Source organism: Lutjanus erythropterus, chromosome 8 (genome assembly GCF_056507025.1).
Source record: "Lutjanus erythropterus isolate fLutEry1 chromosome 8, fLutEry1.hap2, whole genome shotgun sequence".
NCBI classification, from domain to species: Eukaryota; Metazoa; Chordata; class Actinopteri; order Lutjaniformes; family Lutjanidae; genus Lutjanus; species Lutjanus erythropterus.
The window spans coordinates 2,581,082-2,607,458 of record NC_139324.1 but is presented as its reverse complement, the minus strand read 5'-3'; the positions used below and the strand labels follow the sequence as shown (position 1 = coordinate 2,607,458).

The 26,377-nt window shown below is 38.2% G+C and overlaps 1 protein-coding gene across 1 annotated transcript in view; it reads right to left on the bottom strand.

The window, feature by feature from the left end:
- Window positions 1-7,060: 7,060 nt before the first annotated feature.
- The window catches only part of calcrla (calcitonin receptor-like a), a 46,905-nt gene continuing 27,588 nt past the window's right edge, over window positions 7,061-26,377 (bottom strand). Inside the window, exons 2-13 of the mRNA XM_084724239.1 lie at window positions 24,372-24,480; window positions 22,818-22,971; window positions 22,450-22,560; window positions 21,141-21,253; window positions 18,558-18,649; window positions 18,327-18,453; window positions 17,905-18,058; window positions 16,285-16,345; window positions 15,490-15,556; window positions 11,115-11,333; window positions 9,118-9,159; window positions 7,061-7,322 (exon numbers count right to left, since the gene is read on the bottom strand). Of these exons, the coding sequence (XP_084580365.1) occupies window positions 7,101-7,322; window positions 9,118-9,159; window positions 11,115-11,333; window positions 15,490-15,556; window positions 16,285-16,345; window positions 17,905-18,058; window positions 18,327-18,453; window positions 18,558-18,649; window positions 21,141-21,253; window positions 22,450-22,560; window positions 22,818-22,971; window positions 24,372-24,446 (1,437 nt within the window). The 5' untranslated portion in view covers window positions 24,447-24,480 and the 3' untranslated portion in view covers window positions 7,061-7,100. The remainder of the gene's footprint in view (window positions 7,323-9,117; window positions 9,160-11,114; window positions 11,334-15,489; window positions 15,557-16,284; window positions 16,346-17,904; window positions 18,059-18,326; window positions 18,454-18,557; window positions 18,650-21,140; window positions 21,254-22,449; window positions 22,561-22,817; window positions 22,972-24,371; window positions 24,481-26,377) is intronic.

Sequence of the window (26,377 nt, the reverse complement as noted above, 5' to 3'; positions counted from 1 at the left end):
TGCAGAGGGTGGTGAAGGCAGCACAGAGGACAGTGGGGAGCAGCCTTCCTACCACCCTGGACCTCTATACATCACGATGCAGGGGGAGGGCCCTTCGCATCATGAAGGACCCCACCCACCCCGCCCACCAACTGTTCCAGCCCCTCCCCTCAGGCAGGCGGCTGAGGAGCATCCAGAGCAGAACCACCAGGCTCAGGAACAGCTTCTTTCCCGAAGCTGTCAGACTGCTGAACTCGAGCCATGCTCTATAGACCCCACCCCCCCCAACTCTCTCCATCCCTCCCCACCACATACCTGCACCACACACACTTTACCGCACTAACTCACTTTACTAAACATGTGCTCTTAAAATACTTGCTCATGCGTGTTTCTCTTAGACCTAGCATTAGCAGTGCTGATCTCAGCCTCTTTATCCTTGTATCTATTAGTCTTACTTGTATATTTGCCTTACCGTATATTGTCTTGTGTATATTCTTCTCTTGCCTTATTTGCGCTCTTTAAATACTTTGTTTTTAATTATTTATGGCTCAATCCTGGACCCGAGTACCAATTTCGTACCATAAACTGTAAAGGTGAGCTGGTATGACAATAAAGTACCTTGAATCCTTGAATCCTTGAATCCTTGAACTTGGCAACTCACAGAAACAGGGTGTCATTTCAAGTTGTAATAATGTTGTTATAATAATTGTAATAATCCACAAAAGTAGACTACCATCACTAATGCATTAAGCTGAATGGGTCCCATACAAAACATTACATTACTTCAACTACTACTGAAATACACTTTTTAAAGTGTATCTAAATGGGTAAATAGCAACTACAGGTTAGAGGAAAAATCTGTATTTTTGATTTTGAGGTGAACTGTCCCTTTAAACACAAACCACTAGCGACATACACTGCTGCCAAACTGGATATTGTACTGCTCCTCAGAACTGCTTGGACCCAATCAAAAAAATAAAGAAAGAAACCACATACTTGGGCTGGACAAACCTTCACACAAAGTCTAGAGTAAAAACAAACCAAAACAGGGAGCTCCCATATCTCAGTTGGTAGAGTGTTCGCCCCATGTACTGAGGCTGTTGGTCCTCTGCAGTGGTCGCTGGTTCAATTCCCACCTGTGACCCATTTGCTGCATGTCATTCCCCCTCTCTCTACCCGCTTTCCTGTCATATCTTTAGCTGTACCTATCCAAAATACAGGCAAAAAGCACAAAAATTAATCTTTAAAAAAAACAAAAAAACAAACCAAAATGAGTGACGGTGTGCGCGCAGAAATGTTGTGCAGTAGTTTCATAATTAAGACAAAAATAAAATCAAATTAGAGTTGACGGCTGGTGCTGTGCTGTCCTGTATTAGTATGCAGATACACACAAGAAAGCAACATTGTCAAATATTTTGATTAATTAATAAAAAAGAGACATTGTACGTAAATATATATATACTGTATATATATATATATATATATATACTGTATATATATATATACATACATATATATATATATATATATATATATATATATACATATATATATATATATATATATATATATATATGTATATATGTATATATATATATATATATATATATATATATGTATACATATATAGATAAGATTTTCACATCCAGAGAATAAACACAACCAGTTACATTCAAACAGCAGTGTGGAGTCAATGTATCAAGACTACCAAAGTTAAATACAGTACAGTATCAACAAAAACTACAGACATTGTCCATAATGCTTTTGTCATACCTAACAACATGTCACTGGGGACTTCACAAACCTTTTGGAGTCATATGAAAATATTTCACACATAATACACAACTTAAATGGTACATAAAAGTTACTACATTTGCCAAAAGGCGTTTCCACAGTTGTAATGAAATTACTGTATCATAAATTATTATGATGCATCACTACACAGTAAAATGACTTGGTTTATGAAGATTTCATTATGCTGTCATTGACATTAATTGACATTAATCACTTGCGTTAAATCAGTGCTGTGACAGCCATGAATCTAGGCTGTATAGTTTATGATTAAACAGAGACACTGTCCTGCAGATCTGACATAAAAAAGTACAAACTGATGAAATGTCACATGATACCTGTTGCTTAGAGTACTATGAATATGTTGCTGTCTGAAATCAACCCTCTACCTCCAACATCAGCAGCCCACAATACTTTTTCACAGCTGAAAATAATACAAGTTTCATAAAAAATATGTCACCTTTCATCTTGTGTGTGCCAAAGTCATCACAGTTGTCTTAAAGACTGATGAGTAAATTGACATTCCAAACTTATCATTGAAAATTAATATCAAGCAATATGAGGGGTGGTACTTCTGAAACCAACAGGTTATCCATGTCATACTTCATGAAGAGAGACAAAATTTTTATTTGAGTTTAAAGTCAGAATTCTGAGAAAACAAACAAACAAACATAAAAACATAATTCTGAGTTTCAAGTTGGAATTATGAATTTAAACTCAGAATTCTGGGAAAAATAGTCAGAATTCTGAGAAAAAAAAACAATTCCAAGTTTCAAGTTGGAATTCTAACAAAAAAAAGCTAGAATTTTGATTTTCAAGTCAGAATTCTGGAGAAAAAAAATAAACAAAACATAATTCTGAGTTTCAAGTCAGAATTCTAAGGGAAAAAAAGACAATTCTGTGTCAGAGTGTCAGAATACTTAGTTTAAAGTCAGAACTCTGACTTAAAACTCCGAACTCAAGCAAATTTTTCCTTAGTACTTTTCTGTATACATCCAGACCTGATTCAAAAACACCAAACAAACAATGTTTTTGAAACTTTCTCATTGAAATGGTATAGAAAACATGGCCTTTAGAAGGTTGATGGTGAGTCTTCACAAGTCAGACTTACACTAATTGTTCCAGGTCCATTTTGCTAATATGGCATGGATAACTTCCACAGAAGGAACCACACTAACCAGTAACCCCAGCCCTTTTCCCACCCCTCCCCTTTTAAAACACAGAAGTAGAAGAAACAACTCCTTTATCAACGTCACCTAAGATGGCTGCTTCATGGTTGAATGCTTCTGAATATAATGTACTCATAAATATTGTATATATAAATCATGCGCTCACACACTCACTCACACATTCAACTTATCCTCTTTTCAAAAATGCTAAATTTACAAAAATATTTACATCAGCTATTAGTGTCTTATGTTCCCAGCATTGTGGAAAATGCGTTAAATTGTTCTCAAACAAAGAAAAGTAAATGAAGGTTCTGGGTTTGGGTGGATGAAAAGACAGTAAATAAGTGCAATGATTTTGTGACCAGGTCTACATACAGCCTGCTTTAGCTAAATGTTTTTGTTTTTTTGTTTTTTTTCAGTATTTTTTTGCACTGCTTCCTGTGAGACATGACAATATCAGCACATGTACTTCTGAATAAGGCTGTGTTCAGACTGACATTAGCCCTGCATGAAAAAACTCAGATCCCTCATTTATTTCAGTAAACAGGCTCCGGCAAAAAGAAAAACAAACAAACAAACGAGGGATTAAACCTGGCTCAAATTGTGCTGCAGTGCAGTCCAGTATAATCTGGGAACGCACTGCAGTTACCAATCAAATGCGTGCAGGTGCACATTTCTTTTTAACGACATCTATTATACAACTCATCATCATCTACAAAAATGATCACTTTTCATAGGTCTGGTTTGGATTTTTTTGAAGTTTAATACCAGTCCAGTCTTTTTAACCTGTATAAACATAACACAACTTTACACCATATCCATTCACCAAAGTCCAATTTTGGGTGCAGATGATGCACCAATCCTTCCTATTAACTTATGTGGAGAGAAAATGCCAAGAAAAATTGAAAGAAAGTGCATGCAAACACAGGACAGGTTCATGTCGTGAAACCAAAAGTCAACATAGACTTGTTTTAATGTACCTCTGTTTATTGGATGTAACGTATTTAACTAACTTCACAAATGAAACATCTTAACTTTCTTATTTAACCCCAAACCACAACTGGTGTTGCCTAAAGCTAATCAGACCAAAGTGATTTCATGTTAACCATGTGTTTGTTACCATGACAAATTTCACATGGCTATGGAAGTGTAAAGTCATGTTATCTCAATGCAGATTTAAGAGACTGGGCTGCATACATCTATGTTGAAAGAGTATTGGTTGCTGTACAGCCCTATTGCGAAATACTTCCTTTGTGTTTTCTCAAAAAAAAAAAAAAAACAAACACCAGCAATAAAACATACTCATTTGATTTGGCTAAATATTTGATTTGGCTGAGGTTTGCAATGTATTTTTGTACTGGACGTGGACTGTGGATTTTGTGTCCCATTTCTAAAACAGACTCAATGCGCAAAATATTAATTTCCCCCCTTTACTCCAAAAAAGACAATAGTTTTACTAAGCTGTTTACATGGCTGATGAAAATGAATATTCCACTTATCTTCCCATTTATGTGCACCTGTCCACACTCTTTTAATGTAACAACGTCCCATTTTTTTTTTTTTTTTTTGAGCCTATTCAATATTTAAACGTAGATATGTTTCGTCTTATGACCAGAAATGGGAGATTTTCTAGTGTTCACGTGTCTCTGCCCCAGCCTGGCAAAGTTTTGACTAGTTGGTTTGTTTACAACACACAGAGCTGACCGCAATAAAGCCAGAGGCCATGTGTCACAATCTGCGGTAAAAACGTCCACACATATGTAGACATATCCAAAGAATGCTCCTAAAACATGAATAATATTGGCATATCCCACGACTTAATCGAAAAATGCTACATTTGGAATGAGGCCTGTTTTGGAATATCGGAATAGCCTGTTTACCTAATGGGTGTAAGAAAATATAGATTGTTTCCCAAAACACTGTGATTTCCTAATAAAGGCAAAGATTTGCGTCAGTGGTTCTTTTTTCGTTGTGTTTAAACTAGACTTGCACTAATTATTTTCACGTGACAGGCCCTGACCAGTGACCAGCCGGTCAGCATCACAAATCCGATTCTGTGCTGGTCATTGTCACACACGTGTTCTGCACGATGGTCACGTCATGCGCGCAGATTCCAAGAACAGGATAAAGAGAAGACAGACAGTCTACAACGAGACAGAGCAGCTGACAATGTCACAGAACAGCCGTAAACTTTGTAGCTCTTCAGGCTAATGTTAGCCAGCAGCAGACTGCTGTTCACAGAGGGACAGTCAAAATCTCACCTCCTGTTCTGGCTGAAGAATAAACAACCTGTGTTGATGTGTCTCCTCAAACATTTTCTCATACAGACTTGTTTAACTTCTGTGTCTGTTTTTCTCACAGCAAAGTTTTTCTGCAGCGAACTGTTGCACCGTGTCTGTCTCTGGTTTGTTTACATCTGCTTCCACAGGAGATCACCTGAAATCGCGTCCCGCGAAATCCCGCAGGCTCACGTTCACCTGATTCATAATCTTAATATAAAACTATAATAAGGCCTGGCTGTAACCTGGAGGACTTTAGAGGAAATTTAAATAGTATTTAATGAGCATTTAATAGTCAGTGTCTTATTATGAACATCCAATTTAATTCTTACAAGAAAAGTTGTAAAAATGTTCTTAGACTGAAAATCGGAATTGGCCAAAATTGGAATCGGTAGGTCAGACCCTTCAAAAAATCAGAAATTGAAATTGGTGCATCTCTAGTTTAAACCCCAAATAGCAGTGTTGTGTCACTCTTCTGACTGCATAAAAAAGCAAACTTTTTTAACTCTGATTTTATGCATATGCTGATGTGGTTTATATAAATAACAGTTTTCCTAAAATTCAATTTAAAAAAGTAATATATCGCCTTGCTTAAAGTATTGCAATATATCACAATAACTGAATCATCACCCGACCATTATGCCATTATGAACTTGGAATATCCAAAACAATCTTTTAAAGGCCATGGCTGTATCACTCAGACTGGCCTTCCTGGATCACATTTCATTTTCTCACCGTTTCCCACGCCAACAGAGCCCCCTGCATTTTCAACACAGTGCTGGTTTCGGTCTGAACACCTGGAAATGCTTACATATTGGTTATATCTGAGTAATCTGAGAAGAGCAAGGCCAAAGACAGCAGAGAATGGGAATGTGATGCAAACTGTATGTCCAGAGCCTGGCCTGTTACATTCGAGTGTAAGGAGTAGCTGCTGTGAGTGCATGTGATTTCATGATGGCTTATCGGTGATGATACTGTGTTGACAAGTTACATTACAACCTACCATGTTGTATAAAGGATGCACATGTCAGTAAGGATCACTTAAACACGCTCAAACTTCCTCTAAACATGAGGCCTGCAAACGGTCTGATTCTGTAAATCATCAGCACAAATTAACTGCAAACAAACACTGAAACAAACAAGAAATATACTGAAAGTTAATGTGAAGCTGGCAACAAGTCATAGTGGTTTTTAATTGGCTAACTTTAAAAAAAATGTAGCATGTCAACTTTAATAAATACTGTATGGTATTTATTTCATTTCCATATAATAAACAAGAATATGTTCAGATAAATTAAGTTTAACATGTGAAGATATATAAGATATTTAATATATTATTATGCACCTGTTAGATGTCCTATCTTCTCTCTGATTCTGTACTGAATATAAAAAATAAATGAGTCAGGCAAGAATTTCTTGGTTTGGCACTAACCATGTCAAAAGAATTTACAGTGTAACCAAAGGCTTTTTGTGCACAACATGACCCCAAAAAGGACAGTCAAGCAGTTAATATTCATCCATTTTAAAAACAATTTTGTCAGGCAGATAGATCGCAACCATACTGTGATTATCAGATGCATCTTTGTCCAAGTGAAGCAGTTCAGTTGCAAATTGTAGACAAAACACAGCGCAGGAATAGCTGTATTGAGCTCACCGTACAGTACTGTTAAAGGGCCTGTGTCCATGTGACAGACGGGTGACAATTTCCTTCAGGTGGGTGGCAGCCGGGGTTTAAAATTCTTTAACTCACTCATTGCTTCAGACATTGTATCTAAAGGAAGAGGCCAGTTTCCCTGGTTGTCGTGAAGCTCCAAACATGCTGCAGTTTTTTTTTTTCAATGGGGGGGGATGGGGTGATCAGGGCTTAGAGAGGGTGTTGCTGTCAGGCGAAGGGGCTGTCAGACTTAAAGATGGAGCCCTCTGCATCATGGCAGCCCTTGCCGTTCATGTGTTCTGTGTGGCTGTCAATGCTGTAGCAGCCCTGTACCTCTGTGATGGAGGAGGCTGTGTAGGAGGCTGAGCGCAGGGCGTCTGAGTGGTTTCCTACGCTGCTGCCAAACTGGATATTGTACTGGTTCCAGTGCCTCCTCAGAACTGCTTGGACCTAATCAAAAAAAAAAAAAAAAAGAAACCACGTTTTACATGTTAATGTTCAAACTCAAGTTAATATCTCAAAATATTGACTTACTATCGCAAATGAAAAACTATTTTGAGTTCTTCATTATTTGAGATACTACACCATTATTTTGCAAAACTAAGTCATCATTTTGAGATAAAAAGTCATTATTTTCAAAACTAAGTCATTATTTGGAGATATTAAGTCATTTTTTGAGATACTAGGTTGTTATTTTGAAAACTAAGTTGTTATTATGAGATATTAAGTTGTTATTTTGAAAACTAAGTTGTTATTTTGAGATACTAAGTTGTTATTTTGAAAACTAGTTGTTATTTTGAGACACTAAGTTGTTATTTTGAGACACTACGTTGTTTAGTAGTCATTATTTTGCGATTCAAAGTCATTATTTTCAAAGCTAAGTCATTACTTTGAGGTACCAAGCCATTACTTGTAGATAAGTAGATAAGTAAGTCATTATTTTGAGAAAGTTTATCATTATTACTAAGGATATTTGGACACAGATTTTTTGTAATCCTTGGTCTTTTTGATGAGGTTACTTAAAACACTCAGAATAGAATGTGGTTTTATTCTCACCTGAACAAGTTGTCTTTAAATTTTAACAAATTCTACAAAAAACAACTTTTTTTTTCTTTTGCAATTTTTACCTGCTCTTGTAATTTCATTGCAAAAAACACCCGAAAGAGCTGCTGTGAAATCAGGAATTTTACGCTACAACAATCCCATAAAAAGCCTGTGAAATCCTGGAGGGACTGAAAAAGGATCAAGTGCATCATTTCGTTTGACTGGGGAAATTTTGATACTACTTAGGACTGTGATTTTTTTGTCGACATCTTAAACGTATTGAGTACAAATACCCAACCGTAACTGTTAGGCATACTGTTTCACTTTGGAGAGTGCCAGTACACTAGCTGTTTCCCCATGTTTCCAGTCTTTATGCTAAGCTAGGCTTGATACCTGTACCTTTTGCATGGATGAGACTGAATATTTTCTCATTTTACTCTCATTAAGAAAGGAAATAAAGCTGTTTCTCAAAACATTATCTACTCTGTCATTAACAGTAATGTGTTTGTTCTCTTTTTAAATCGTCTGCGCTTGATTTAATGTTTTAAAAAAAGCACATTTTTGTGAGAAAAGAAGAAAACTTGCATGCATTTAAAAAAACAATTTGGATAAACGTGAAGCCTTTGGACTCCTGTCGTCTTGCAGGTTTGATCACGTGTCTTGATCAAAGACCTTTATACACACACTGTATGTGCCTATGTTCCCATGTATAGGAATAACAATGTCACAGTTTCTTTGAGCCTTTAATGAGCTCTGGATTATGATAAGAGGTTCCATACAAACTTTGAATCTAATTATATCAGATTACAGTAAAGCTCCACCATGCATTAACCCTTTTTCAGAGCATAAAGAGTGAGAGAGAGAGAGAGAGAGAGAGAGAGAGAGAGAGAGAGAGGGAGAGAGAGTCAGTGGCTCTTGTAAGACTTCAGGCAAAACAGCCTAGTTTGTATGCAGTTCAATAACCAGAGTAATTGTTAGCAATCAATGTGCAAGCCATGGCTCCTTGCCAACGGTAAATAATCTTTAATCCCAAGCAAAACCCTGGAGGACTTAGCCTGTCAAGACCATCCCTGAGTTCACCATCCTCCTCCAAGGGTCACGCAGAGGAAATTGTCCCTGATCAGAAAGGGGAAGTGTGGCTGAGTGTTTGTATGTGTGCATGCAGGGCTTAACAAAGCAAAAGCGCATAACCCCAACTTACTTCTCCATTGAAGAAGCAGAAAATGGTGGCCACCAGCAGACCCTGAAATAAAAAAAAGAAAAAACATGAAAAGAGAGATGAAATACTCCTAAGACTGGTCTTAAACATCAACAATCAGTTGTGTGTAGTCTGATGTTCAGAATAAAAATGGCCAAAGTTTCAAATAATGGGGCAAACGTGTAAAAGTTAAGCTCAGGCTTTAGACCAGAAGATATTTTCTGGTTTTCCCTCCAATGTCCTCCGACTGCTCTGCCTGATCTCTCTGTGATTTACTAAGTGTCTGGATGGACAGATATCTTTACTTGTAACTTAGTTGCTGCTAGCTTGTTAGCTCAGTTAACACTCCCTTGTTTCTCACAGCTTCCATTTTGTGCAGAATGAGTTGACAGGATGACTAACTGAGCTAGCTAGCTAATGGCAGCTACATTTAGCAGCAGTTACTTTAGCAACAAGTACAGCTATCTGTCCATCAGGAACCAGGGTTAGTTTCCCCATAAAATATTATCAAGTTTCCCCAAAATCAATAAATAGATTTATAAAGTTAGCTGTAGCTTAGCTGTCATATGTCATTGAGCCATAGATGAATTTTAATGAACTAGATACAGCATGCAAAAATGGCACCATTCAGTTCAATTAGAGTTGCTCCCCTGGCACATACACCTAAAAAAGTTTTAGCTTTTGGGTTTACCTTCGGGATTCACGGCCCACTGAATATGCGCAGTACTGTTAGCCCCCGTGCCCCGACCTGTGAGTTCCTGCTCAGCCCATAGACTTACATTGTGATGACGATACCGATTTTTAAATTACTTTCTCTGTTCTTGGAAAGTCAAACCTCCACGGATCAAACACTGATAACAGAAAGAGTCATAATTGAGCTTGTTTGCAGTTTGAGGTGATGATCAATCACTTTCATTTGTTAAGATAAAAAAGTCCCAATTCTCTGACAGTCTCCTCTCTAACAGTAAACTGAACATTTCTGAACTGTGAACAAAACAAGACCTTTGAGGATGTCATCTTGAGCTCTGATCAAAATTTTTCACTAAAACTAGCCTAATAGATTAATTTAAAAAAATCAACTGATTAATCGACAATAAAAATAATATGTAGTTGCAGCCCTACAAACAGTACATTAGGCTAAACAATTCCACCATATTTCTATTGAGGAAAAAAGTAATGGAAAGTAATCAAGTTACATTATTTTAATATTGTGATACTTGGATTATGTTACTGAGTTAACAGGTAATTAGTAACTGTATTAGAACACATTTTTTAAAGTAATACTCCCAAGTCTGAGGACCAGTATAAAATAAGGAATGTTTTAAACAGGGAATCAAGCAAAGCTACTCTTGTCCCAGAATAAAAATGTAGAGCTGGTAAAGAGCACAATGGGTCACCCATTAAGACAGAGACATTGAAGATTCTGTGAGCTGATTCTGCCTGTTGCTCAAGACGTTCTTCCTGCACTGCCAATGCTGGGACGGCTCAGGATGAGCAGATAACGCCTCGCTAACATCCGACTGATTTCAGCCCTTTTCAGCTCACATAATGCATGCCTTCCTTCCTGCTGTTCTTGCCTGCACTACAACAGTCAGTCAGAGGCCGGTGGGAATGGTTGGCTCTTGACTGAAAGCTGGGAAAATAATGAGGTTTAGGTCCCGGCAACAGTCCATTTTAGTAAAATAACTGTCACCGGCATTGGAGGAGAGAGCCACTAACTTGTCATCAAGATTCATAAAATATGATTTATATGTCACAAGAACAACAGGACGCAACAGGAAGACAGCAGTGCAACCGACTGTAAACTTTGAATACCATTCCATAAATAAACCCTGGACATGACATAACATACAGCTGTTTATGTTTTTTCTTTTAATGGAAGTTGCTAACAACCACCACACCACAACTAAAACACGTGTGAAATCACATGAGGCAGTTTAGGTGCTGACAAAACACCTCGCAACTCAAAGTTACACACTGACCGCTGAGCGAGGTCTCACCTGGTAGTGCATCAGTATGTGCATGATGTAGTCGTATATTTCAGAGGAGACGCGTCCCTCTGGCTTGTAGGGAAGCAGGACATACTGGATTCCCAGAAGAGGCACCAGGATGAGGGTGGCTCTCACGGCTTTCATGTAGAGACTAGACTCTGCTTGATGGGTCACCTTCAGCTTGGTGATGAGCACCCGCACAATGTTAAGGAGAAAGAACAAATTGACCTACGGGGACAGCAGCAGAGAGGACATCAATAAATCAGCATAATCTTCTGGCTATTAGCTGCTGTGAGCTGGTTAAAGACTTTGTTGGATGAGCTGTAAATTCACCCTCTTAAAACCTTAAAATATAAATTCCAGTGAATAGTACCTTACCACAGACATGCCTTGAGCAGACAGTTAAAGCCAAAGGTAGAAAAAACAGGATGGTATTTTATGATGGTTATAGGTCAGAAATCTTTATGACAGGGCTTATAAACACTAAGGGCCCTATCTTACGCCCGGCGCAAAGCCATTGCGCTGCCAGCGCAAGTGATTTTGCTATCTTACGCTGCGCTGGGTCTGTGCCGCTGTGGGCGGGAGGTCTAAGCATGAAGGCAAAACGAAGGTGTGGCCGGGCGCGTTTGCTATCTTGTGCTCAGCGCATTGGGGTAAAACCTGCTTGTGCTTTAGGGTCGTGTCTTGTGCTGATCGAAAGCAAGCGGGAGGCGCAATGGATTTAATTTATTCAAGGCGTGTCCAAATCCACCTTTGCCGTCTTGTGCCAGGGGCAGGAGTGATATTTTGCTCTGCCCCGCCCTTTGCACCACCAGCGCAAAGCAGGATACACCTATCAGATGTGCCCAAGTGCCTTCATTAATTCACAGGTGAGTTTAGGCCGAACATGCAATAAACCAATCAGAAAGTCAGCTCTCATCACCTTTTAAGAGGCAGGTGCCCAGCAGCGCAAGCGGAGGCAGCATGACGGCAGATTTACCAGGAGGAAACAAAGAGAAAAGATTTTCAAAGCAAGGAGACAGATCTCCTGGTTCGAGAAGAGAATGTGCAAGAGCACGCAATATATGGAGACAGCAGGACGTCTCCAAAACAGCTTCACGCTGAAATAGTTTACTTTACAGTAACGCCTGCAAAAACCAATACAATAAATATGAACTGCAAATGTCATGCAGATATGTAACTGGTAATGTTTTACACCGAAGCACATTGAAACTGTGTTGAATTTTATAATTAATTATTAGCATCATCATCATTATTAATTTTACTGGCTGAGGAGAGGGGAGAGAGATGGTGCAGTAGAGAGTAGAGGCGAACAGATCCAGTCCAGCCGCGAAGCTTCCTGGTTCTGCTGGCACACCTGAGCCAGGTGGAGGAGCAGATACGCGGCTGTTCGTGCTCCTCCTTCTTCTTCTCCTCTCCCACCTAATCATCTCCTCCTCCCATCCTCGCTCCTCTGTCCCGCTGCGAAACAAGTTGTTCTGTTCTGAAGTTTGGAGTGCGCAAAATTACGCACAGATCTATCCAACCAGCTCTGATAGAAGCACACATAACTTTTTTCTCTGTTGGGCTGGAGTCCTGTGGTCAAATATAGTGTCTTGTATATTTTGTATGTTATAGATCATAACTGTTCAATCCTTGTTTTTCTGGATCATAACAAACATGCAGACACAAACACTACAGCTGCTCCAGCTGTCATCTGATAAAGATGATCAGACAGGTGTGATCGCGGCCGTGCTCCCTTCGCAGGCCTATTTAGATTTACTAGGCTTTAAAATTATAATTATTTTCCTCTTTAGTGAGTTTATCTTTAATGACACATGCGCACACGACTGTTTAACATTGATGAAAAGTGTTCTGTGATTGTGGAGGTGTGTGCGCCTCAGCCAAGCGCGAGACACGCGAACGCTTTTAATTTCAATATTTTCATTTTAGTGCTGATAAAAAAATATGTTTGAATAACACTTAACTAATCCACACTCACGTGGGAGGAAGAGAATGACCATAAATGACTGTGTTTTGTGATTGTAAAGATGTGTGTGTGTTTCGGCCAAGCCCACCGGGTGCTATCTTGTGCTGAAAGACCACAGACTTTGCGCTTCGACCAGGTTTTGGCTGGTCTAAAGCGCAAGCGCGTTTTACTCCAATGCGCTGAGCACAAGATAGCAAACGCGCCCGGCCACGCCTTCATTTTGCCTTCATGCTTAGACCTCCCGCCCACAGCGGCACAGACCCAGCGCAAGTGTGTTTGCTATCTTACCCACATGGCAAAAATGGTACTTGCGCTGGCGTAGGATAGCAAAATCACTTGCGCTGGCAGCGCAATGGCTCCACAATCACCAAACACCTTAATTTACATTAGTCTTTATTCTCCACAGGAGTGTCGATTAGTGAAGTGTCCTTTGAACATATCCACCAGCAATAAAGTGTAAATATTGAAGTTAATAGTGCAGGTATGTGTGTGTCTTGCCTTTGGCTGAGGTGCGCACACTCATCTCTACAATCACCAAACACCTTTCATTTATGTTTAAAAGTCGTGCACACGTGTGTCTTTGAAGTTAATCTCACTAATAAGTACAACAGTACTATTATTATAATTATAAAGCCCAATAAATCTCAGCAGACCTGCAAACAGGATCACAGCTGTCTGATAGTCTTTATCAGATGAGTCAGCATGACAGCTGGAGCAGCTGTAGTGTTTATGTCTGCGTGTTTGTTATGATCCAGAAAAACAATGTTTAAACAATTATGATCTATAACATATAAAATATACAAGACACTATATTTGACTGAACGAGTCCGACCCAACCTGAGAGAAAATGTTATGTGTGCTTCTATCATAGCTAGTTGGATATATCTGTGCGTAATTTTGCGCACCTCAAACTTAAGAAACTCTCTCTGATTATTTCGCAGCAGGACAGAGGAGCGAGGATGGGAGGAGGAGATGATGATTAGGTGGGAGAGGAGAAGAAGGAGGAGCACAGACAGCCACATATCTGCTCCACCTGGCTCAGGAGGGCCAGCGAAAACCAGGAAGCTTCGCGGCTGGACTGGATCTGTTCGCCTCCCCTCTTCGCTGCACCATCTCTCTCCCCGCTCCTCAGCCAGCAGAGTTAATGATGATCATGATGCTAATAATTAATGATAAAATACAACATACTTTCAACGTGCTTCAGGTTAAAATATAACCAGTTACATATCTGCATGACATTTGCGGTTCATTTATTGTATTGTTTTTTGTAGGCGTTAATGTAAAATAACTTATTTACACGTGAAGCTGTTTTGGAGACGTCCTGCTGTCTCCATATATCACGTTTTCACTCCTCGAACCAGGAGATCTGTCTCCTCACTTTGAAAATCTTTTCTCTTTGTTTCCTCCTGGTAAATCCACCATCATGCTGCCTCCGCTTGCGCTGCTGGCGCACCTCTCTCTCAAAGGTGATGAGAGCTGACTTTCTGATTGATTTATTGCATGTTCAGCCTAAACTCGCCTGTGAATTAATGAAGGCACTTGGACACATCTGATAGGTGTATCCTGCTTTGCGCTGGTGGCGCTGGTGGCGGGGCAGGGCAAAATATCATTGCGCCTTGCGCTTTCCACTTGAGCTTTCGATCAGCGTAAGATAGGGCCCTATAAGGCTGGGCTGCACCAACAAGGATTAGTTTTAAAACCCAATAAAATTATGGTTTAACTTTAAATTATGCTGCACCAAACTTTTAAATTTAAACCTTAAAATTAAGAAAGATTCAATCTAAACCTGATTTTAGGTTTTACTCTGAAGCTCAGTTAAAAAGAATGCTTTTGAACCAAAAGCAAACAATGTAGTGGTTTGTTCACAAACAACTACACATACTATAGATCCTAAATGTTTGCTCTGATGATTTTAGTATGCTGACAGAAACTCTTACTATTTTGAAATGAAGCAAATCTGAGGAAGGTTTAAACAAAAAAAAATTCATCACGAGCAAGACGTTTTTTTGGACCTGAAACTTGAACAAATTATTGTAAAAGGTTGTCTAAGTGCTGAACATTTAGTCCTGCAAGAATCTTATGGGAGCAGTTTTCTCTGAAGCATGCCCGGCTGCGCAGATTAGGTGAATTCCTAGAATACAACATGGGCCTGGGGACCAGTGGGTGGATCCTCAGAGGGGCAGATGCATTGATTTCACAAGATAAACACAAATATGCATGCTATGAGACTGTGTCCTGTTTTCAGGTCCCCCACAGTGTCCACTCTGAATGGAGGAAGGCAAAAGCAGACACTTTTGCGCAACAAAACCACTCAACCAAGAGAAATATGGAACAAATCTGTTCAGTAAATAGACATAATTGTGATTTACTTTGCTGTGATTGATTGGTGTCAGGAAAAAGACTGGAACTTCTCACCAAAAGAGCAGCACAGATGGGACCGTGGATGATGTAGAGTAGCGACGTTTTCGAGCTAATCCAACAGCTACAGCAGAGAAGAGAAGACAACAGAGAGGACTGTCAATGCATCACATGACAGCTGAGTTATGATGCAGATCAATGGGTTTCCTAGGAAATGAATTAGCATGAACAACTTCATGTGGCGGAGGATAAAAGAAGCAGGGCTACAAATAGAAATGATTTCCATAATTGATTCACCTGTCGATCATTTTTTTGATTAATCAAATAGTTGTTTGGTTTGTAAAATGTTGATCACAGATTTTCACAGCCCAAGATGATGTCCTTAAATACTGTGTTTTGTCCACAACAAAGATATTCATTCAAAGAGGACTAAAGAAATCCAAAAATATTCATACTGGAGAAGCTGAAATTACAGAGTTTGGATATTTTTTTTCTTAAAAAGTGAGCCAAAACAATTGATCAGTTATCTAAATCATTGCCAGTTAATTTAATAGTTAACAACTAATCTATTAATGGACAAATGGTTTCACCTCTAGAAGCTATCGGTGAAAGCTGAAGGCTGTGTTGAACTTTGCAAGATGCAGATACACAGACAGAAAATAATCTTTACCACATTTACACAATACATTACACAATCAGCTGCATCCCACATTCTAAACACATTGTTTTTTCATATTATCCACCGCTATTCTTATTATTCTTGTTTGGCTGCCATTAAATATATCTCGCTACCTTAATCTATATGGAATAATCTAATATTAAATGTAAGAGAACATGCACTTGAATGCTTACTTGTCGTTGTAGTAGTAGCTTCGAGCAATGGCATGTATGGAAGCTGGAATTAGAGGAAAGCCTGCAAACAAGCAAAATAAATGATTACAGTTGCAGGTTAAGTCTGGCAGTCAGATTAATACAATTCTGCTTGAATACAACTGTTTTTTTCCCCACTAATGCTGTACTTATAATTTTTGGAGTATTACAACACCGTGACATTGCTTCAACAAAGTTCAATGAGGAAAGCAGGTGGACAATCAAGTCGTGAACAAGGCAAAAGTTTAACAAGATTACCTAAACCAAGGAGAACCAAAACATACGTATGTGATCTTGACTGGTGTTTATCGTGGACAGCTCGGGTAATAAAAATGGATTCAGTATAGTATTGCGATACATTGCATGGCAATATTGTATTGATACATGGACGATAAGTATTGATCTTTTCTTGCACAAATTACTAACATGCATGTACAATTTCAACTTTTTAGTACTAGAATAATGAACTTAATTGCTTTTTCAGTCCACTGGAAGTCTTTTTCTGCTTTTGCTGCAATAAAATTATTAAAAAAAGATGAACAGACTGAAAAATTTATCTTATTAGTTAAAAGAGGAGTTGACAACAGGTAATAAATCACAATATAACACAAATTAAGTCATTGCAATACTAATAATAATGTTTAAAATCACAATAACATTCCATTGTGACTTAAGCATTATGATAATATTGTATCGCGGGTCCTTTTGTGATGCTGTGCTATTGATCTATAAATATTTTCTTGGTGCAAGTCATAGAGTTTTCTGCCTTCTCTACAATACATTTCTGCATTAGAATCTAGTGGATATACTTTAGAATGTACCGGAACTTCAATGAATGAAGGGAACCTTTGATTTGTAAAACTCTTGTGAGATTTGTACTGATTACTCTTGTGATCTTTTGCGGGTCTGGGGTTCCCTTCTAGACACAACCCCCTCTGTGTCTATTGTCTCTCACAACTTTGGGTGAAAAATTCAGTTGTATTTTTAAGGCAATTAGTCCATTAATCATTTCAATAATCCATGACAGATTGAGTATTGAAACAGTCGTTAGTTGCAGCCCTTAACTCTACAGCTGATATAATAATAATAATAATAATGCATTTTATTTATGGGCGCCTTTCTTGACACTCAAGGTCTCCTTACATCATCAATATAAAAGCACACACAATATTAAAAAGACAATAAAATACAAAAATACAGTTTAAAATTAGACAATGCAATTGTGATCAGAGGGAGTAAGCCAGTTTAAACAGATGGGTTTTGAGTTTGGATTTGAAATGTGGTAGTGAGTCTGTGTTACAGAGGTCAGGTGGGAGTGAGTTCCAGAGCTGGGGAGCAGAGCAGCTGAATGCTCTGCTCCCCATGGTAACAAGACGGGCTTAAAAACTCTGCAACTTAACCAAAAAAAAAAAATCACCAAAAAAATCTAGATGCATAAATAGTTCTACAGGCCAGGGGAAAAATATGTATTTTTGTTTATGGGGTGAACTGTCTCTTTAATAAACTAGAACCAAGAGACTGAGTCAAACATCAGCTGATTAAAGAAATGATCGATAGCAGAGAGAGCGACTGCCGCTGACACCATACATCATCCTGACTTACCCCAGCCTAACAGGTAGTACCACATTAGGTGCTGCTTCTCAGCAAACACAGCCACCACGATGAGAGTGTGCAGGTAGATCCCCTCACACAACATCCAGAAGTAATTGCAGCCAAACAGGTACAGATGAATGAACTGGGACACTTTACAGCTGGTCTGAGGGAGAAAAACACACACACGTAATGAATGTTACATGTTTTCCTCTGCCTCTGTTATTTCCCTGCACAGTACTTTCACAGATATGTGAAACAAGTGGATTAATCTAGCTATTTTAGAGATGAAAAATTAATTAAAGCCCCCCATCCCCTAGAGTGCAGCTTTTAGAGCAGCTCTTATTCTGATTTATCTTTAACCACTGAAATTAGGAAGGAATGTAAAAAGAATTATTAATAATTCAAAACTATAAACAAATATATTAACTCACTGGATTCCTCTGCACCAGCTCCTGGTTGTTTGCCACTGCTGTCAACCAAATGATGGTGATCACAGAGTTCAGAACAAAAGAAAAGAAGAGGTTTTTGTGGAGCGTGATCCTTTGGCAACTTAAACTCCTGCAAGAAGAGACAGGCAGCATTACATCAAGGCGCTATTAATCCCAGCAGTTATAAGAACTATCTGTCTGTAACACATGTTTAAATGAAGCTTATTGACTTACTTGAAGTGGAAGAATATTCCAAGGGAGATGAAGAGGGAGGTCAGTGACAGCCCGTGTCCAATGAGAGCTAAATAAAAAAGATTCATTGCAGTCTGGGAGGAAAGAACAGACACAAATAAGATTATCTGGATCTCCTAATGACTGCTCATTTTCCAAGATAATCTAATAATGCTTAATCTTTTACTCCTACACTACATCCTTAATCTATGGGAAGATGACATTGAAATCTTGTGAAAGTCTATTTTAAGTGTAATCAAATGTTAAATAGTGTTAACAGTTGCCAGAAAAAAATGTATACTGAATTTCCTCAAATAGTAACCAGGGCTTTTATTTACCTCAACAGTGGAATGTAACATGCAACATTTATTTGTAGCAGAATTACATTAGAGGCAGCATTTTTTCTAATTCCCTCTGTTTGGTAAGACTAATATATTTGGTCACATTGTGACAGATAGCACAGAATGAGAGACAGACAGCAGCACTTGGTGACGTCGACCCTTTAATGCCACAGGGAACAAGAACTCGAAAACACAGCTGAGGTCATGATATGTGACAGCAACCTCACTAACATTTAAAACTGAAACCCAAATTCCAAAAAAGTCAGGATGTTGTAAATAAAATTTGAATTTTATATTTACTGTTCAAACTGATAAGCTTTTTAGTTTTCTTGTAAATATACACTGATTCTGAAACCGATGCTTGTATCAGTTGTATAAAGGAAACTAAATGGGCTCAAGAACGCTTTGGAAAACTGTTGTCAATTAAAACAGTTTGTTGGTGCGTCTACAAATGCAAGTTAAGACTCTACCATACCACAGCCAAAGCCATATATCAACAACATCCAGAAACACTGCAGACTTCTCTGGAACTGAGCTCATCTAAGTTGGACTAACGCAAAATGGAAAAGCGTTCTGTAGTCTGATGAGTCCACATTTCAAACTGTTTTCACAAATGATGGACGTCATGTCCTCTGGGCTAAAGAAGGAAAAGGACCATCCAGATTGTTATAAGCACTAATTTCAAAAGCCAGCATCTGTGATGATATAGGGATAATATAGGGGTACGTTACTGCCCATGGCATCATGGGTAACTGTCACATCTGCGAAGGCTTCATTAATGCTGAAAGGCAGGTTTTGGAGTAACATATGCGTGATGTATCACACCAAACATGCTACTGTTCCAACTTTTTTTGAGTGTGTTGCAGGCATCAAATTCAGCATGAGTGTATATTTAAAAAAACAAACAAAAAAAGTTTGTTTTTGAACATTAAATATCATGTCTTTGTACTGTATTCAACTGAATATAGGTTGAAAGTTTTTGCAGAACTGAAGGCTGTATACACCAGCACAAAAATGACAATTAGGCTACTAACATAAACCACCCTGTTCTGAGCAAACACATTAGAGCAAACTCTAACAAAAAGTAACACTTCCATTTTACAACTTTTAAACAGCAAACTTTTTAACTACTCAGTCAAGGCATGATGGGAAATGTGGGCTCTCACTTCAACATCTTACTGTGAAGCTTCAAACTGATCCGCCCCTATTTGCCCTGTTAAAGTTACTGCTTTACAGTGTTAATACAAATGCAACACTTCCTGTATCTGTTTCAAATTAAAAGCCCTCTAGTGTTTCAGTGGAGAGTGCAAGTTTGTAATAAATTAGTGACAAACTTAACTTTGTCCTGAGCAATAACACTTTATAATAAGGGTGCATTAAATAACATTTGTTAATGCTTAGTAAGCATTAAATCACAGTTAATTAGCAGTTAACTAATGTGTCTAGTAGTCATTTACTAATGGTGTTCATGTTAACTATGGCTTTAAGTCATACATTAGTTAATAGTTAATAAGACGCTATTAATATTAGTTAAAACCATAATAAGCATTACATATCTGTTAACCAATATCTCTTGTCGCTTATTATAGCATCAATTAAAGTTATTTCAAGCTTATTACAGTAATAGCTGTTAATAGCATCTTTATAAACTATAGATAATGACTGAATTATTACCAGAGTTAACAAAATCACCATTAGTAAACGATTTCTAGACACTAGCTACACATTAGTAACATTAGTTAACTATTAATTAACTGTGAGTTAATGCTTATTAATCATTAGCTATTGTTCATTAATTGACCCTTATTGTAAAGTGTTACTCATCATGCAAATTTGACTATTGCAGTGATGTACTTTTCTAATGAAATACATACCTTTCATATATATGTTAAATATATGGTTTGTTGTGTCAGTAACTTATAAATGTGTATTTTATGGCTGTTAATGTTTTGTTTTCCTCTTGGGCCACCCTAAAAGCCAACTGCACGTTTTAACCCCACTACAGAAACATTTCAGTCCATTTTAACCAACATGAGCATGACATCTGTGTATAATTGTGTAATTTATTTATAAGACATATCTGTCTACTGCAAAATGATGCATGTGATATGCACATTAGTGACTGTTTACTCTCCTCTTGACACTGAAAATAACTGCCCAGATGACTATTAAAAGGTCAGTGTTACCCTTAAGTCAGTTCTTTGTAGTCTTTATGTATTTGATTCCATTTTACAAAATGACCTACGACTCTGCCTTCATTGGTGTGTTCATTGCAGCGGGTGTAGTTGGTCCATGTCCGGTTGCTCTCCGGATGCAGGAACCAATGACCGCTGTCGGTGCAAATCTTTGTAACCATCTCTGCAAGTAAAAAAGAAAAAGAAAAAGAAACTTTCAATTCTGCAAACTGAATCACAGGGGGAATTTCTTCTTCTTCTTCTCGTGTATCTGTTATATTCAGCAAAGTAGGTGGAAATTCTGGGAGCTGAGTAAGTAAAGCACAAAATCAAAAGGCTGAGTGCTACTCAAAATAAAAAGAAGACAAAGCTTCCTGTTGACACACAGCCAGACTGCTCAACAAGAGATTCGATCGTTTACCCCGTGGCACCGTGATCTTAAAATTATGTCTGAAAGTCCATGAAACAAACAAACACATTAATACAAATCAAACTACTTAGCACAGTGATTAGAGGAATTAAACCTAATTATGTATCTGTACATCCTGTTGAAGGATGTACTGTAGAATTTCCCAGCAATTTACTCATTCACTGTTTGTATATTCATGCATATACATGGAAACACAATTAATACATTTCCATAAAGCCTGCATCATAAACTGAAAGAGCTTTCATGCCATGCCAATTTTAAAGGGGCATTCCATCAATTTCACAAATGAAGATCAGTTATCATGAAGAGAAGGGTGCGCTAACCACAGATGCAGCGACGGCACTGTGCCCCTGCAAAATAGTGTCTGGAGGAAATTTCCCTCCAACATCATTATTACTGTTGATGAAAGCCCAACATTTCCTGATTTTGCTGTTTCATAATAAAAGCATTTAGATAAGAAAGAAATAATTGTTTATTTGCCATATTACAACCACTCCAATTGTGCTAAATTTGTTTTCAGTTAAACGACACACCTGCAAGTAGATAGCCCTCTTGTAATAGAGATGCAAATCCCTGCTGTGCCCAGGTGACAAGCTGAGTCAAACCAAGTCAAGTCAAAGCCAGTATGTGTGTATGAGAAAGGAGTATCAGTGACCAGGTGGTAATTTACTACTTTTAGTGTGTAGCTTGCTAGCTAGGAGGTAGTTATTGTGTCCCATAACAAAAGGGTTTTTGAAAACAGTCAAATTCAGACAGTGGATGCTGCCTGAAATAGGCAGCCAATGGTGGGCTTATACCCACAGTTTAAATCTGGTGAGCCAGACGAAGGCCCCACCCCCAAACACTAGGGAAGTGCAATACTAAATCACTGGAGTGCCACTTTAAAGTTAAACAGAAAAAATGCTGGGTGCAGATGTACCTTTAGAGCTGCTGTAAACCACAGATCTTACCTGAAGGATCAAAATCCTGGAAGTAATCTGGGCAGTGCTGCTCTGAAATAACACCTGACTTGGTGTCGTCCCAACACAGCCAGCCATCCCAAGTGCGATTACACATGGGCTCTAAAACCACAGATAAGGTATTAGGAGATATGGTGTAAGAAAGCAAGAATTTTCAAATATTTAGTAATTAATAAATGTAAATATCTATATTTCTTATTAATATTTTGCACAGATGGGTTAGAAGTATCAAATTATCCAGTCAAACTGATGTCACCCTATCGACAGTGAATACAGTAAGGCCAGAAAGTGTAGAACTTCTTACTGCCATTTAGCCCAGGCAAGCCTAAATGTCAGAAATACGAAACGTAACAAGCTACCTTCTCTGCTGTGGGTGTTGTCCTTCATTATCTTTTGATAGCACTCAAACTGCGCTGTCACTATCTTGTTTCTGGTGAGTCCCATGTCATGGTAGACGTTGTTTGGATGCTGCTGCTGGGTTTCATTGACCTCCAGGCTTGCCTTCACAAAAATCTGCAAAGAAGGAGAGGAAAGGTGAATACATCTGTTCAGTTCTTGTCTTGATTATACTCTTATTTTGTCCAAAGAGGTTCCGGCTAATGTTTCACAGAATCAGGCATGAACACTTCTAACCAGTCAAATTAAGCAAAGAAAATTATGTTTTCTAAATGTTCCCGTCCTTGTAGTATTCCAAATCAAATTAATTTATTTACAAGTAGAATGGATAAAAAGTGGGTTTTTTTTGGAGCAAACACAGAGCTTCATTTCATGTTTGCGTGCAAGCAAGTGTCTGGACCCAATTTCATCTGTGTCTCCAGACTCTATGGGACTGCATTAAAGTGAGACAAGTCATTATAGCCTACTTAGGATGCCAGGAAAGGGAGTCTAACATACACAAGCTTCCATTAAATCCATTTGTGCTCCATGGAAAATATGACATCTGCAGAAATACTGACAGCCAGATATGTCCCGCTTATTTATTACACAGCAAATACCAACCTGAAGAAGCTCTTTACTCCTTCAAAAAAATCTCTAACATAAACTGACATAAATAAGTCTAAACAGGTCAAATGAAGTCACAGCTGAAAAGTTAAATAGAGTATTCTAACATTTAGATACATGCACAGATTTTGTGCTCTTTTACTACACACTTTCACTGTATTATAAACTCAACACACTGACGAATACACAAAAAAGAAGCTCTACAGGGTGCAGTGTATGGAAGATGAGAATGACCGTGCTTAAACAGTCAAGTGAAACTGTACTAAAAATAGATTATATTACAACCAGGAATTCCTCTATCTTAGAGCAGATTGTATAAATATGTAAATGTGCATCCACTGGGCTACATTTTTCACAAATTAGTGACATTTCTGAGAATATTTTATGTAGCTTTATGTCTGAATAATGCAACATGTGCAAATTTTTAAAGTGGATCAACCGGTGTCTAGCATTATTGCCAGTTCTTTTTCCCAGTCCTTTTTCATACCAACCATATTCACTTGTCCATGTTCTTGCAGTAGATTGTATATAAATAAAATAGTATGTCTTTTTACTGTACAGTCTCAAAGACACTGGTTCAGAGAAACAAAATAATTAACTCGTGGGATAACAACATAGAAAAAATAATTGCGATCATAGCCCTTCTCAGCTTCTGTAGAAGTGTCACAGAGCATTATACAATATCGATATATCAAAAACCTGATTACTGACCAGCTGGGTTTAGAGGAAGTGTCAGTGCATGTAAACATATTCTCAGGAATTATGATCGTAACACACTACTGACATAAAATACATAATTTGTAGTTTCTAGTACTATGTACAGACAAATCAAATTTTTTCCACACATGTAAAATTGTATTTTGTTTGTGGGTTTAGTGTTTGTTTGCTTGATCGCATGCAGGCTTTCTTACCTTGGTTAAATTGCACAGCAGTATGAGTGCCACAAGCCCACTCCGCGCGATGCTATCCATCGTCCTTTTGGCCATGTCAAAGCTGGTTGTTAATATACCAGCTACAGATCTGTAATGGAGAATGAACAATTAGGCCCTGTCATCAAAGAGAAATAAAATCTGCTCATAAAGCACGCCTTATCTCTCCCCCTGTTGATAAATGTTTCACCCAGTGGCTTTAATCTACTGAAATGCTACTACTGTCTTTACCATCGCAGTCAATTAAACTGGGAACAGGTTGCGTTATTATTGAAACCTAGAATAAACAGCCCACACATAAAGACTTATTTCCAACAACATGCACAGATCTTTTGATCAGTATGACTGACAGGTGTGCAAGATCAAAAACCTTCAGCTTGAAAGGAATCATCAATCACCGTCTCAATCTTGAAAGTCACAAAAAAGCATGCAACTGAGCTCATGCAGTGGACACTGCCAGGTATTGTACTGTTGGAGGCAACATCTGAAATGGTATGTGACTGTGCCATGCTGGAAATACACAAGGAAAAAACAAATTGCTACTTCAAGGAGCAAGGCAAAGAAGAAAAAAATCTTAAAGGAGCAATATATATCAATTACACATGCAAAAATGAGTACAGCGAGTTGGAGCCATAGACTGTATGTTTAATACAGTAGTTTGAAATCTTATTTAGTATACAATCTATGGTGAAAGTGAGTTTTCCCACCCATACCTTGCAGGCTGCAGGAGCACTGCAGGTGCACAGGAAATGTGCAACATCGTAAACAAGCGACGACGGGTCCTGCACTAAAAGTTGATCAGATGTTTATAACTGATGTAATGTTAAGCCCATTACCCTGAAAACAAAAGCCCACTGCTCTAGAAAAATGCACACAGAATTCAGTGAGTGTCTTTCTCACTGCCTGCCAGACAATATTAACATGTTACAAAATTTCACCATTATAAATATCTACTCCTTCTACAAGATTATAAGTGATTTATTACAGCACTTAAAAAGACACTTACTCATTCCACAAACATTTAGCATTAATTTGAACTCTAATTAATGTTTAGTGGGCATGCAAAAAAATTTATTCTGACCTGGAATAGAAATTTCAAAGGGGGATCCTACGGCTCAGCCTTGATATTTCAACTTAACCCGTTTCCTTGATCTCTGATGATATATCATGGTAATTTTATGATGTATTACAGCAAATATATTCCAGACTTCATTTTTTTTAAATTTATTCTTTATTACAGAGACAAACCATTACCTTTCCCTAAATGTAACCAAGTAGTTTTGTTGCCTAAACCTAAACCTGTTGTCTAAACTGAAAAAAGAAAATGACAGATACCACTTACAGTTTCACACAACTGTGAAATGTTAATAATTGGGGCAGGGTTTGAACACAGATCCCCCCCAGGCAACGTGGATCTAATTTGATCTGATCTGTCAAAATCCCAACTCAACAATTGTAACTTACATATGTCTGTCCCTTCACAGGAAAACTTGCATGCTATCACTGACATGTACATGTGCAAGTCAGTTTGAGTGATCCAAGAACAACAAAGCTGATGTAATAAGCAGTTGGAATCAACTCAACAAAACCCAATTGATCTATGAAAGTTCCAGCTCCCTGACAAAAGTCATGTAAGCACAGCTGATGCTTAAAAAATCCCATGCTCTCAGTGCTGCTAGGGGTTTTGTGGGGCATATCTCCTTTGCACTTTATCATAAATTCTGAAACGTAGCAGCGCTTTTAAATCGGTTAGTGGATGTGTTACACATTTCATTTTCAAAGGTGATACTGGTGTCTCATCAAAGCAGAATCCCAGAAAGTTGTTTGCGGCAAAGCTGCAGGCCACTGGGATTTCATGTCACTGCTGCTGCATAGTAAATGAGACAAAACTCAAATGGAAACATATCCCCCAGGTTGTACAAATCTGCCTTGCAAAATGGTGGGTGTGCTAACGCTCAGGGAGCTTTAGATAGTTTAAACGTGCCTGC